The following is a 14,773-nucleotide window of genomic DNA, read 5'->3' as shown; positions in this document are numbered from 1 at the left end:
AAAATGAAAAAGTAAAAAAGAAATTTTCCGTCACCGTTAAGTGACAAGAACTTTTGAGAACCCCAAGGCGGTTATAGTCGTTTTGTTATATTCTGATGAGTGAAGCAATCAGAACCCACTGTTAATTTTTATTTTATAAATATTTTTTTTTTTTGGAAGTATCAAAATAAACTTATTACTTTCAAAAGAAAAACTTCTTTCCTTTTGAAAAAGAATCTTATTAATAATATATAATGCAATTGTAGTCAGATGATAAGAAGAAGCTTTCATATGGCAGTTCGTCTTGAACAGTCATTTGAATTTTCTAGTCATAATTTTCAATTTTCAATCTGAAAATTGGAAAATTCCATTTGCTCCGTCTCTCTCCATTCATATTCCTGTTAACATCACCGACCTGCACAACAAAAGTTTTCCTTAATAATTATTTTTAATTTCTTATTTAAAAACTAAGGCATAATTCTTTCATTCTTCATTTCATTTCCATTCATCTCTCTCTTTCTCTAACGCGTTTCTTTTTGAAGAAACGTTGATCATTGATCACCGAACGAACGAATTCATTCTCCATATTCTCTATAACTCTTCAATAGAATCAATACCCACTCCCCCTTCTTACACCTTTCTCTCCATAACCCAGATTCTATTTTCTCTCTTTCTTTTCATTAATTAGTTTTTTTTTTCTTTTTTCTTTTGGGAAAACAAAACTCTGTAAAGTTTCAATCTTTTTTGCAATATGAAGAGAGGCAAATTAGAAACCAGATTAAATAAATTTGATATGTTCATGTCCTTGAGCAGGCAAAGATCGATCCAAATCCTGATTGCTGTTGGTATTTTATATGTATTTCTTGTAACGTTAGAAATCCCTGTTGTTTTCAATACTAATATCAGTTCTGTCTCTCAAGAAACTACCACAACCTTAACTCGTCCTTCTATGCTTCAAAGCGAACAAGATTTGCAAGATAAAGATGCCCCAACTCGTCCTCTTAACTGGGTCTCTCACAACTCGCTACAACCAACTCAGTCTCGTTCCCAACCCATTACAGATATTTTATCGAGTTTGAAATTTGATCCAAAAACATTTGATCCCACTAAAAAAGATGGCTCCGTGGAGCTTCATAAGAGTGCTAAAACTGCTTGGCAGGTTGGTAGGAAGCTTTGGGAAGGGATAGTATCAGGTAAAGTTAAGGTTAAAGAAGCTCAAAAACCCGAAAACCGATCCGAATCATGCCCGCATTCAGTTATGTTATCTGGGTCTGAGTTTTTGAAGCAAGGGAAGGTGGTGGAGTTGCCTTGTGGATTGACATTGGGGTCACATGTAACTGTGGTAGGGAAGCCAAGAGGGGCCCATGCTGAGAATGACCCCAAAATATCGTTAGTGAAAGATGAAGGAGAGGCTATTATGGTGTCACAGTTTATGATGGAGTTGCAAGGGTTGAGAACTGTGGAAGGCGAGGACCCACCTAGGATTTTGCATTTTAACCCTAGGTTGAGAGGAGATTGGAGTGGGAAGCCAGTGATTGAGCAGAATACTTGTTATAGGATGCAGTGGGGGACTGCTTTGCGTTGTGAAGGCTGGAAGTCTAAGGCTGATGAGGAGACAGGTGAGTTTTAGTGAATAAATGCCTCTTCCCCTTTTGGTAATATCATTCTTTATTATTATTATTATTTTTTTTTTTATGAATTTTATGCTGTGAAGTGGGAATTGAAGATGTATGTTTATGGAGTTAAGACATAAGGTAAGCTTGTTATTCTGGTAAATGTAACTGGTCTGCTTTTAAATGCTTTATAGGTATGAGGTTTTGTCCTCTGGAGGATTCTTAAAATGTTAGACATGCAAATGTGAATTAGAACATTGGGATTATGTGGATACCGGGTTGGGCAGGTTATATGAAAGTCTTGTGTGATATCGTCAACATAGAAACTATGAATTTTTTTTTTTCTCACTCTATGCCAGATAGTGTCAATTTTATCTTTATTTATTAAAATGGGAAGAAATGGATGAGCACTGGAAAGATAACATTACTCTCGGTGAAATTGGTCATTTAAATAAAGCCTTCTGATTTCTAAATGCAAAGGAAGTTCTGGATGCTTTTATCAATTCTGATTCAATATTAGTAAATAGCTTCTTTCACTTTCCATCTTTATCTTTACATGATAAGTTATTGTTAGTAGAAGCAGCATGATTTGTATGCGCTCAGCCAATGTTCTGTTCTCATAATCCTATGAAGATGTCTGAATGAAGCTTGGTGCTTGTGCTACATGTAAATCTAGGCCTCTTTACATTAAAGATCGGAGAACTTCAGTCTATTCTCTTGGATTTAATTATCTGCTGGCATTGCTAGAAGTGATGAAGAAAATGCTTTTTATTTGGTTTTTGAAACTTTATATGGCTGTTTTTTAATTATTTTTTTCAAATTGCGGTCTAACCAGGGTCGCTAATTGTTTGTATTGCTTGCAGTTGATGGTCAGGCGAAGTGTGAGAAGTGGATACGTGATGATGACAATCACTCAGAGGAGTCAAAGGCAACTTGGTGGTTGAATCGATTAATAGGCCGAACTAAAAAGGTGTCTGTCGACTGGCCATTTCCATTTATAGAGGAGAAGTTGTTTGTTCTGACTCTTAGTGCTGGTTTGGAGGGTTATCATGTCAATGTCGACGGGAGGCATGTTACATCTTTTCCTTATCGGACAGTGAGTAATATCCTACAGTTGTATTATTCTCACGGTAGATGTGGACGTGTTTTAATGTGGTTCAGTATTGCTGACAGGGCTATACTTTGGAGGATGCCACTGGGCTTACCGTGAATGGTGACATTGACGTTCATTCTGTATTTGCTGCTTCATTACCGACAGCACACCCTAGCTTTGCCCCTCAGAGGCATTTACAGATGTCTGACAGATGGAGAGCGCCACCACTTCCTCAGGGGCCTGCAGAACTTTTTATAGGTGTGCTTTCTGCAGGCAACCATTTTGCTGAGAGGATGGCTGTGAGGAAGTCTTGGATGCAGCACAGGCTTATTAAATCGTCAACTGTGGTAGCTCGTTTCTTTGTAGCACTGGTTCGTGAAGAAAACATGGCTTATTAAATCGTCAACTGCAGTTCTTACATTAACCTTTACATAATTGAAGGTAATGACTTTATTGAAATTTATGTTTGACAGCATGGCAGAAAAGAAGTGAATTTAGAGTTGAAGAAAGAGGCAGAATTTTTTGGTGACATTGTTGTTGTGCCCTACATGGATAACTATGACCTTGTAGTACTGAAAACTGTTGCCATCTGTGAATATGGAGTGAGTAATGGGAAACTTTTAAATTAAAAAGAAAGTTTTAGTAACTCCTGATATTGATCGAGTATGAAATGGTTTGGTCTCTCCCAGGTCCATACAGTGCGGGCGAAGTATATTATGAAGGGGGATGATGATACATTTGTTAGAGTGGATGCAGTCATTGATGAAGCAAGAAAAGTTCCTGAGGGTAGGAGCTTGTATATTGGGAACATAAATTACTACCATAAGCCTCTGCGACATGGTAAATGGGCAGTGGCATATGAGGTATGGGTGATGCATTTATTATTTGTCCTTTAGTCTCGTTATATACCTATCGAAACACTATGTCATCTCCATTGCAAAATTTACCATGGTATTGGTGCACTCAACTTTATGTGAGAGGCCATTGGTTGGGTTACGCAATTTCTTGGGTTGTGTTACACTCATCCCAGAAGTCTAATATTAGATTTTATATGAAAATGCAATCTCTCTTGCTTGTTATGGTTGTATATCATCATACTTGTGCTATATTGGGATGAATTCCTAGAGATTAGATGTTTTAGTCTCTGCTCTTCAGAAAGAGAGAAATTGCTGTGCTGCGCGTTGTATATAAGGTTTATATGATGCTCATCTTGATCAAGTTGTGTGTGCATTGTAATGCTTATGCTTATGTCTACTGTTTTTTGGTGGTTTGTGATAGGACTGGTTGGAGCTAGGAAAATTTTAAATTTCTTTTTGTACTAGTTGCTGGGCTAGAGTTGTAGAATGAAGAAATTATGGCATTGATACCGAGCCTTGCTGTTCTATAGATTGATTGTTGATCTGCTGTTCTCCGAGGGTGTTTTTTTCTTTGTTCTTTTTATTTCTTTTTGGTTGCATATTATCAGTCTAGTCATCGTAAACTAGTTTCATTTTCTTATTCTGGGCAGTTGGTCGTCATTATGCAAGTAATGTTTAATCAACCTTTCTTACCACTTGGTTCATCATTTGTGGCTGTTTCAGGAGTGGCCAGAAGAGGATTATCCACCCTATGCAAATGGACCAGGCTATATTTTGTCGTCTGACATTGCGCAATTCATTGTCTCCGAGTTCGAGAGACACAAGTTAAGGGTAAGTAATGTTTCCCCTCTCCCCCAACATACACACACCAAACACAAAATGATTTGCAACTGAAATGATATGCTCTGTGCACTGTCTGCAGCTGTTTAAGATGGAAGATGTAAGCATGGGAATGTGGGTGGAGCAATTCAACAGCTCAAAACCTGTGTTGTACTCGCACAGCTTAAAGTTCTGCCAGTTCGGATGCATTGAAGGGTATTTCACAGCACATTACCAATCTCCGAGGCAGATGATCTGCCTTTGGGATAAACTGCAGAAGCTGGGAAAGCCCCAGTGCTGTAACATGAGATGACAAATCTTGATGCCTGTTGAGGAAAGTTCAGAATTCTGGAATACGTGATGATGGTCACGGAACATTTGTGACTAAAGTGCTGGAACATGGACAACGATGATCGCAATATTCGATGATTGTCTGGATTAACTTGGGATAGGTCACAGAAGAAGTTTTGCAGTCATAGCATCAAAAATCTTTGTATATTCTGCTGTGAAGAAGTTGGCTTAGTTGTTCCTAGGCTAAGCAATCTCCAGTCGAAATTCATTCATTTTTTTCTTCCAATTTTGTAAAATGAATTTGTTTCTTTTTCTATTTTAACTTAATTTAATTTAGGTAAGAAGTAGCTCCTTCATTCACTTCATTTAATGTGGTATCCATCATATTCCCATTTTCTTAGAATTAAAAGTGTGTTATAATCTCTAAACCATACGGAATGATTTTGAATTTAAAAATGACAAAAGATTTTCCAATTTAGTTGAGAATATAAAAATGTTTAAAGGGTTGTGAAAATGGCTGCACAGCTATTTAATCTTCCACGTGTCATAATGCGCATTTCTTATTTTGGTTGCAAGTACTTTTGACTATCCATAACAAAAAAGAAAAAAAGCAGCCATTTCTTTTAGTCCAATTACAGCAAATGACCGTTTCTGTTGTGCAAAACGCAAGCCTTAGGAAAGAATTCAGGTGGCATATATAACGTAAACTATACAGTCAAAACAAACTCAACCCCACAAGTAAACACTCTCAACCAAATTCCATATAAAAACGAAAACACAGAAACAGAGACAGCAACCAGATACCAAAAGATGGCGGACTCGTACTGCACAGACTGCATGAGAGTAACAGAGATAGTAATGGACCATTCAGCCGGAGACACAATCTGTGCTGAGTGCGGTTTGGTACTGGAAGCTCACACTGTGGACGAGACATCAGAATAGCGTACTTCCGCTAATCAATCATCTGATCATGGCCCCAACCGTGTCGGTGCTCCTGTTAACCCTCTTTTAGCCAATGGTGGACTCACTACTGTTATTTCTAAAACCACTAAATCTAATGCCCTTTTTTCTGCTTCTCTTGGTAAATGGCCAAACCGTGCCTCTGATCCTGACGTGCCTTGATTCAGGCTTTTAAGTCCATTTCTGCCTTAGCCGATAGGTATAATAATGTCAATTTATTTCGTTAAAGCAAGATTAATTTTAAGTCTCTAACTCTAGCTTAAAGTTTCGCGCTTTTGTTTTGTTTTCTTTCTCTCTTTGTTGAATGTTGGAAATTAGAGAACCTTTAGGGTCTTGAGGGCAAAAGGGAACTTCTTGGAGTTATAAATGGAATCTAGTGATTAAAACGGTAGCTTTTGCTGAAACGCGTCTGGTTTAATTTCGAACTAGACGCTGCATACATTATCTTGACTAATGTGTAAATAATGTATTAAAATTACTTGTAATTTGATTTGAGATTAGGGGCTAGACAAATTATCATCATAAGGGTTCATAGGAAACATAAATTTTTTTTTGTTTTTTTTATGGAAGAGAGTTTTGTGTGATAGTGTATTATGTAAGTTCTGAACTGTCATACATTTGTGATGGATGGTAGTAGTCGCACATTTTAACTTGAGTAATCAATGGACAATGCCTGTTTCAGGTTGGGACTGGTTACAACCATAAAGGTGCGTCGGTCAAAGTTCTCTCTTTATAATTATCTGGTTATTGGCTTTTTTTTTTCTCCGTCTCTTGTAAATTTTCATTCTTATTAACAATTGCACATAAATATAGAATTTATATGTGTTACTCAGTTCAGAAAACAATTTCTTGCTAACGAAAGGGGAAAGCTGGTACAGACTGAATGTATTATTTTTAAGCAGAGATTAGAACAGGTGTGTTTCATGAGCTGTATTTTGAACAATAATCTGTTTTATGATAAAGATATAGGAAGGGAGAGAAATGGAGTGATGCCATTTTCTGTTGGAAGAGGGCAAAAAATTTGTCTAAATTATATGGACCAAATCTGTTATGTGCATTGACCAACATGATTGAGGTGGAAAGAGTTGGCTTTTAGGGATCCTTTGGTAATGAGGTGTGACCGTGACAACAAACTAGATATTGTATTAGGCCTAGATCCATTTTTGAGTTGACTACTTCATATTACATAGAAAATATGACCATTAGACAATGATAGTGGCACTTGAAGTAGCAAACAGTGGATGATATGTTGCTAACTCCTTTTATTGTGAGAATGAAACACTTCTCCAAAGCATTCTAGTTTATTGCATCTTACATCCCATTGAATGTGACACATGCATCATACCTAATCTGCATAGCTATTAGGCTTGGTTTTGTTATAATATCCGGAATAGAACTAGCATTGGGCATAGTGCTGCTGCTATAGATGTGGGGATTCAGGACCTGTCAATTGACCTGTAAAGTAAGACAGAAGCAATCTTTTTTCTTGAAGTTGGCAGCATTTCTCCTTATGTTCACTGTTGGTGCATTACAAGATGATTGCTTAAATGTTCTTCTATCCATTTCATTATATCTTGTGTGTTCCTAGAATTCTTGGTGATTGATGTATAACCAGATCTAGCAGTCTTGATCTACTGTAGTGTGTTTATGCTTTGATTAAGAGTGCTCATCTATCAGTAGGTTTCTAACATCTTCTTAATCCCAAGGATCAAGCTAATGAAATATATAAGAAGATGGAAGATCAGAAAAAACCTTTAGAAGGGCGAAATCAAGATGCAATTACAGCTGCTTGTCTCTATATTGCTTGTCGACAAGAGAACAAGCCAAGGACTCCAAAAGGTATGCAACGATTTTAACCCCCCTTTCTTAGCAATTACTTAGATTATCATTGTCTTGTATGGTAATTCCTTCTTTTTTCTGCATGTTTCTAGAAATTTGCTCTGTTGTTAATGGAGCCACAAAGAAAGAAATTGGTCGAGCTGAAGTGTTTATTTTGAAACATCTAGAGGTGGAGATGGGACATGTGGAAGCAGGAACCATTCATGCTGCAGACTATCTAGTGAGTTTTCTTCTTTATCTTCATTTTCGTACCACTTGCTTGTTCTTATACTCTATTAAATGAAAATCTTCAATTTTTCTTGTAGAGACGAGTTTGTTCCAACCTTGGATTGACCAATTAAGCAGTTAAGGCTGTCCAGAAATCTGAAGAGTTTGATATAAGGTTAGATCTAGCTTGCTTGTAGCAGTTGAAGTCTAATTTTGTTTCCTTTTCATTTAAGTTTTGTACTGTTGTCTCTAGAAGAAAATAAGAAACTTAAATTAGAGCTTAAGTTAATATGAAGACCTTGCTAGCAGGCCTTCACATGGCTTGGTTCATTGATGATGTGCACAATAGTTCTGCTAAGCAAACTTAGTAAGTGCGCTGCCATTTTCTTTTGCTTGGCACCACATGTCTTGACTTGTTCGTGCTCAAGTATAATAAGAGGTCGCATGATTGTTGATGTATGTATCAAAGGATCATTACATGTGTAAAACTTTGCTAATGGTAGTAAAAGCATTTCCTATGGGTCATATTTGTACTTTTCTTTTCTCTTAAGTAGTTTTCTTGATCACAAGGTCCCGCACTAGACTGCTTGGTTCTCTTTCTCAGTTTCTTTTCCTCTTATAATATAAAGATTGCAGTTCTTTCATCATTGTCACTTTCTTCATTGTCTGAATAAATCTTTTCATTTATTTGGATCATGAGTTATTGAAGCATCCTCTGATTACTGCTTTACCTTAATGAAGTGGATAAGGGAATATCTAAAAAATAGTGGTCATTGTTGGAGTCCTAGATATCTATAATATATAAGAGTATGGATTGGGGAGTGGAGCAGGCAAATTTACTTAAAAGGCTATACTAAACTTTGAACAATTAGTTACTAAGATCGGGTTAATATAATTAATTGAATATTAGATTAATTAAATTAAATTAAAATATAAATAAAGAAAACCTCGGCAATTTTATAAAATTAATATGCTACTAAAAAGTTATAATCCTAAGTTATCTGAGAGAAATAAAACAACAACAAAGAAAACAGAAGAGAAAAGTCATAAAAAGAAGAAAAAGGAAAAGAGTCATAAATGTACTGCAAATACGAACCTATTAAGATGCTCTCCTTACAAATAAAATACATAGTAATTGTAATAATTCCTACACAGTGATAATAACAATTACTTTCTCTTTATAGTAATTTTCTATTACTATGATTTCACACTAATTATTAATATATTTGTCAATATTACACACATATACTATGAGATATTTCTAATGAGTTTATATGATGAACGAGTTCAAGTGCGAAGCACGCTTATGAAAAACTAATTTTTTAAAATATTGGGAATTAACTATATGTGAATCATATTTTACAATGCATTTTCAAGGATCAATAATGTTATTGGATATTTGGTTTCAATTTTGAAAAATTAATTCTCTCTTTCTCCGGCAGGAGGAGCCCAATATCAGTGGCAGCAGCTGTTATTTACATTATAACTCAACTAAGAGATGATAAGAAACCTCTCAAAGGTGAGAAGCTTCTAGTCCTGATAGTCATCTTTTTATAGAAAATAATAAGGCTCTATTTCTGCATATATTTCTATTGCAACTCAAGTTGCTGAAGGCACCAACCGAGCTGGTTTCCCAAGGAAGAATAACAGAACTCTTTTATCGCGGAATTAGACCTGCTAGATAACAAGAATTTGCGTGCACAGATAGATGCTTAGCTGTGGGAATATTATACTTTTGTTACAGGATTGTTTTTGATGTTGGCTTTCATCAGACGTGAAAGTTTTAAGAAGGTATAGTTATGTACCTCTTTTCATTCTGTACATAGAATAGACTTTCTGTTATTTTTAATCTTACAGGATAACAGCAAGCATTATTCTTTAAAAATAGCTTAGTTAGATTCATATGTTCATGTTCTTTTGCTTTCTTGTTCATAAAATATTTTTGACACCTTTAGAGGTTCGTGGCTCGCCGGAGTCAAGAGTTCAAACAAAAATTTATGTACTGAAGTTGTATGCTATGCTCTTGAACTTATATATTTCTTTCATGTTAAGCTTTGTTCAAATGCATTTTTATGTTCATGTTCTGTAAAATGTTGCTAGGTGCCATGATGCTTTTTCCACCCAAGGACTAGGCAAGATGCAAGTGAGGTCTTATGTGGGTTAATTAGTATTATTTAAATTGCAACTATAAATTATCTATCATGTTTAACTAAGAGCATCTCCTTTTGACGAGGACGTTTTGAGTTTAGTGTCTGTGTGTACATACATTTTTAAATAAAGATAAGATGCAACAAAATGTCTGTGTGCGCTTTCAAAGGAATGGCCGAATTTTGTATGCCTATGTATGGATACAAAACCAATAAATGTTAAATTCAACCAAAAGTGGCTTTGCAAATCCCACTACCTGTTTATTTTATAATATTTATTGCCTCTTTTTGTGGGAAGCCAGGCAGGAATTCAATTCAGTGGTAGGGTCATTATTAGGTTAATTTTATTTGCAAGACGTAACATATTTTTGGCATGTGAATTTGGCTACTGCTCATACTAAAAGCTCTGCCAGTGCTTTTGCACTGATGTGTTCCATTACTGATCAAATTTATGCATTTTGAAGGATGAATTTCCTTGGTTGAAATGAATCTATTTAATTGGATAACGTGTCTCCAAGACATTTATCAGATATATCATAAAATCCAAAACACATCCTATTCGACATTCCCAAGAAGAAAATGGAAGTTTGAAAGGTCACTCTGTCTTGCTTGGTTATGAGTTGAGAAAGCAACCAGACCGGACTTGGGTAGGTACCATTATCAAGAAAATGAAGAAGAAGATTTGAAACGTCAGATTCGGAAGGTGCTTTCCATTGTAGAAATGGATAAATTGTTGAACATAGAGAAAAAGAAAACAACAAAGAAATGGAAAAGGTAAGCATGGACGAATGGATGATACATTTTGGAAAGTGACAAGCAACCTTCCAAAAGAGAAATAATTGGAATGTACTTGAGCATATTAAAGCTTTATAATTATCTTTTTTTTTTTTATAAAAAAAACCCATAAAAACTTCGCCACGTGAGTGATACGACTCGACTCTTTGTCTTCATTTAACTAATGAAAGTGACCAAGTCAGATCACCTTTCCTACTTCAATATTTGCAGTGGCCACGTATTTCTTGATGCTGACCCCTTACTTCTTCTCCATCTCCTCCTCCTCCTCCTTAGCTCTGTCTGCCACCACAACCCACCATTTGGTGCAAAACCCTAGCTCCCCCCCCCCCCCCCCTCTCTTTACCCTCTAGTACTACGCAAGCTTTTCTGGCGTTTACCTAATCATATATATATATGCCTTGTGTTGTAGGGTTACCACCTGCATTGTTTTTCTTCTGTCCCTTTGTCACTGCCACTTATTATTGTGATAAGTTTGGTCCCTCTTTCGGTCCTTTCATAAATCGTGAATCTCACCAAAATATGTCATTTTGATTCGTTTATGCATTCTTGCTGTTAACTATGAAGTGTTCTGTCCGGACTCATTCACTGCATCACGAAATAGGTTGGATTTTGTGGTTCAAAATATACAACTACAACATGCACACACACAATTTATGGATTCAATAATGATACGCAGTTAGGTCTCTTGGAATATATAATAATTCTAAAAAACTTATAATATCTTCTTCTGGTAATAATTTGGAAGCTAAAACGATACTTTTAGAAATTATTTATGAATCCTAAAATCTTGTGTGCTGTGGGGATAGTGGCATAACAGCTTTCCATTGTAGCACACTTGTCAGTATCGGATAGGTGGGGGCATGAGAATCTATTCCTTTGTCAATGAAACAACAACTGGCCTAATGAATTATATGCAAATCATTCATTCTGTACATAAAATTTAATTATTAAGTATCTAAATCAAAACTTCTTTTCAACCCTTAGTCCTCCTGAAAGGACAATATGGTGTTCCCAAGATTCATTGAGCTGTTGCCATTGCAATGGCGATGAAGAATGAGAGTAAGAAAGCTATTATCAAATCTCATTTGGGTTATGACATGAGATGCCCTTATGACTCTCCCCATCAATGCTAGCTCTATATATAAATTTAGCTATCATGCATTAACTTATAAAGTCAATTATTTGGTGTATATTGACAAGTGATGGAAGATATTAAGAATTAATCATACATTTTTATAAGCTGAACTAAACATGGACTGTATAATGAGGGTAGTAATTATTTTAATAAAAATAAAAATTTATCTAGTGTAAATGTGAGAATTAATCATATATCAACAAAATAATTAGAATTTTCTTAATTTATTTTTTCAATTCTTAATTAAGTTACGATTATTAAGAATTGACAGATTACATATAAAAAATTGACTAAATATAAAATAAAAAGAAAATATGACTAGTACATGTTAAGAGGTCTAATACAATACAAAATCAATTGTTTCCCTACCCATTGCAAGATGTGGAGAATAAGATTTTACTTCAATTCATCTAACAAAAATATTATATCATTGAAATTATGTTCTTAGAAATTGTGAAGAGCATATGCTTTATTGGGTTAAAATATATCAAAGGACAAAGATAACAAGTATTGAGAGTGCATCTATCAAAGAGTAAATAAACAACCTCTTTGTGCACATTACTGAATGGATTTCCTAGTACTAAATAAAGAAGCATAGACGGGAAGGGGATAGGGAAGGACCCCGTATCAGTTTTATCCAAAATTTATCCACTTTCTTTGAAAATTCAACACCACCACCACATCTCCCCCAAGATTCTCACAAGCTATGGACCTCCTTTTTATATGACCCACTAACTTGATTTTTCTACCTTGTCTGCAAGACACGTGTCCAATAATGTATATATTTTAATGGTCATTGGTTAGTAGTATTTGGAGGGAGAGAGTACTGTTATGGCTATTATGGCCTGTTGGACTATACAGTCAGGAACCAATAAGTAATGATGATGCCTCTGTTTCAGAGTCAGGTTTTTTTTTTTTCTTTGTGCATTACTGTAGGCTTAGTCAGTTCTTTGACTCTTGCTTTGCCTGTATTTGTTACCTTTTAAGGACCACTATCCAAATAATCCCACTAATCACTCAGAAAATGACACTATAAAGTATCCATTGATATGCATCCTTGAGAAAGAATTGTTAAATACATTTGTCTCTGCCAAATACTAGTTATTTTTCTTACTTATACTTCATCTACTGTCTTTCTCTTCTTCCTCTCACTTTTTCTTTTTTCTTATATCATGTAATGCAGAGTGTAAACCCATCAAGATCCTTGCATTAGCCTATAGGAAAATAAGAAGAGCATATCAGGAACCCAAGAAATTGCTCATCATACTCTCATTGCATTTTGCGTTTTTAGCCTACACCCCAGAAAGCCAAAAGAAACTGATCAGGATGATATTAGCACCACAAACAATGACTGAGATGTGGGCAACAATGGGCTCAACGATTGCAAGTTTCATGTTTATTTGGGCTATCTTTCGCCAATACTGCCCATATGAGGTTCGTCGTTACTTTGAAAAATATACTCAAGGAATCATGACTTTCTTCTATCCTTACATTAAGATATCCATCCATGAGTACACAGGCGATCGTCTCAAGAGAAGTGAAGCTTATGCTGCTGTTGAGGCTTACCTCAGTCTCAACTCATCAAAGTCTGCTAAAAGACTCAAAGCTGAGATGGGCAAAGATAGCAGTAACTTAGTACTCAGCATGGATGAATATGAGAGGGTCACCGATGAATTTCGAGGTGTTAAAGTTTGGTGGGTGTCAAGCAAGGTGGTCTCACCAACTCAATCCATGTACCCTCAGCAAGAAAGGAGGTACTACAAGCTCACCTTTCACAAGAAAGATAGGGAGTTGATAACCGAGGCTTACTTGCAGCATGTGGTGAGAGAAGGGAAGGAGATTAGGGTCAGGAACAGACAGAGGAAGCTTTACACTAACAGTCCTGGTTACAAGTGGCCAAGCTATAAGCAGACTATGTGGAGCCATATAGTCTTTGAGCATCCTGCTACTTTTGAAACAATGGCCTTGGAGCCAGAGAAGAAGCAGGAGATTATTGAAGATCTTCTTACTTTTAGTAAGAGCAAAGATTTCTATGCAAGAATCGGAAAAGCATGGAAAAGAGGGTACCTTCTATATGGTCCACCAGGAACTGGAAAGTCTACCATGATCGCTGCAATGGCTAACTTGTTGAATTACGATGTTTATGATTTGGAGCTTACTGCAGTGAAGGATAATACCGAGTTAAGAAAGCTTTTGATCGAAACGACTAGTAAATCGATCATAGTAATTGAGGATATAGATTGTTCACTTGATCTTACAGGTCAGAGAAAGAAGAAATCAGAGAAATGCTTGGATGATGAGAAAGATAAGCTGGAGAAGGAACTTCCTCGGAAAGAACTTAAAGAGGAGGCGAGCAGCAAGGTAACACTTTCAGGGCTGTTGAATTTCATTGATGGGTTATGGTCAGCTTGTGGGGGTGAAAGACTAATTGTCTTTACCACAAATTACGTGGAGAAGCTTGATCCTGCTCTGATAAGAAGGGGTAGGATGGATAAGCACATTGAGCTTTCCTATTGCAGTTTTGAGGCATTCAAGGTTCTTGCAAGGAATTACTTGCAGCTCGAAAAGCACCCCATGTTCAACATAATTCAAGGGCTAATGAAGGAGACTAAGATCACACCTGCTGATGTTGCAGAGAACCTTATGCCAAAGTCCCCATTAGATAACGCAGAGAAGTGCCTTTCAAATTTGATTCAAGCGCTCGAGGAAGTTAAAGAAGCAGAAGCTCTGAAAACGGAGCAGGAAGAAGCAGCTATTGAGAAAGCTGAGACTAGAAGAGAAGCAGAAAAGGAAGAGGCAGAATACCCTGTCAAGTTAGGTGGTGTTCGGCAGCGAGAAAATGGAGAAGCAGAAAAACCTTTTTGAACAAAGCACTTCCACTAGATTCTTGTATTAGATATTCTGCCAACATGATTTTTCCTACAAGATTAAAGTGATTATTAATATGTAGAAGTTTCAAAAATACGTTTGTTGGTTGCGGCTGCTGCAAGTCGTTTTTAGAGCTCATAATTTAAAGGCTATTCCAGCATTTTTAGAAA

At 36.2% G+C, this 14,773-nt stretch overlaps 2 protein-coding genes and 1 pseudogene across 3 annotated transcripts; all 3 read left to right on the top strand.

The window, feature by feature from the left end:
* Positions 1–278: 278 nt before the first annotated feature.
* LOC8258151 (hydroxyproline O-galactosyltransferase GALT6) lies at positions 279–5,017 on the top strand. The gene is made up of 7 exons (XM_002511445.3): positions 279–1,598; positions 2,456–2,688; positions 2,766–3,056; positions 3,159–3,287; positions 3,375–3,548; positions 4,266–4,373; positions 4,465–5,017. The coding sequence occupies exons 1-7, from the start codon at positions 731–733 to the stop codon at positions 4,672–4,674; spliced, it is 2,013 nt and encodes a 670-aa protein (XP_002511491.1). The 5' UTR covers positions 279–730; the 3' UTR covers positions 4,675–5,017.
* Positions 5,018–5,139: 122 nt separating this feature from the next.
* Positions 5,140–10,040, top strand: LOC8258153 (annotated as a pseudogene).
* Positions 10,041–12,549: 2,509 nt separating this feature from the next.
* On the top strand, positions 12,550–14,744 carry LOC8258154 (AAA-ATPase ASD, mitochondrial). Of its 2 annotated transcripts, XM_048372770.1 has the most exons (2): positions 12,553–13,169; positions 13,255–14,744. In XM_048372770.1, exon 2 carries the CDS (start codon positions 13,347–13,349, stop codon positions 14,598–14,600), a length of 1,254 nt encoding a protein of 417 aa, XP_048228727.1. In that variant the 5' UTR covers positions 12,553–13,169; positions 13,255–13,346; the 3' UTR covers positions 14,601–14,744. The 2 variants fall into 2 exon arrangements, with proteins under 2 accessions (XP_002511494.2, XP_048228727.1); XM_002511448.4 differs by having other exon boundaries at positions 12,550–14,744.
* Positions 14,745–14,773: the final 29 nt, after the last annotated feature.

Source organism: Ricinus communis, chromosome 4, assembly GCF_019578655.1.
Source record: "Ricinus communis isolate WT05 ecotype wild-type chromosome 4, ASM1957865v1, whole genome shotgun sequence".
Classification (NCBI taxonomy): domain Eukaryota; kingdom Viridiplantae; phylum Streptophyta; class Magnoliopsida; order Malpighiales; family Euphorbiaceae; genus Ricinus; species Ricinus communis.
This window is presented reverse-complemented; position numbering and strand designations above follow the sequence as displayed.

What these genes read in the sequence shown, in the direction of transcription:
- LOC8258154 (XM_002511448.4), top strand. Translation starts at nt 13,062, where the DNA reads ATGATATTAGCACCACAAACAATGACTGAGATGTGGGCAACAATGGGC.
- LOC8258151 (XM_002511445.3), top strand. Translation starts at nt 731, where the DNA reads ATGAAGAGAGGCAAATTAGAAACCAGATTAAATAAATTTGATATGTTC. An exon ending in TAAGGCTGATGAGGAGACAG is followed by an intron (nt 1,599 to 2,455) that starts GTGAGTTTTAGT and finishes TATTGCTTGCAG; the next exon opens with TTGATGGTCAGGCGAAGTGT. An exon ending in TCGAGAGACACAAGTTAAGG is followed by an intron (nt 4,374 to 4,464) that starts GTAAGTAATGTT and finishes CACTGTCTGCAG; the next exon opens with CTGTTTAAGATGGAAGATGT.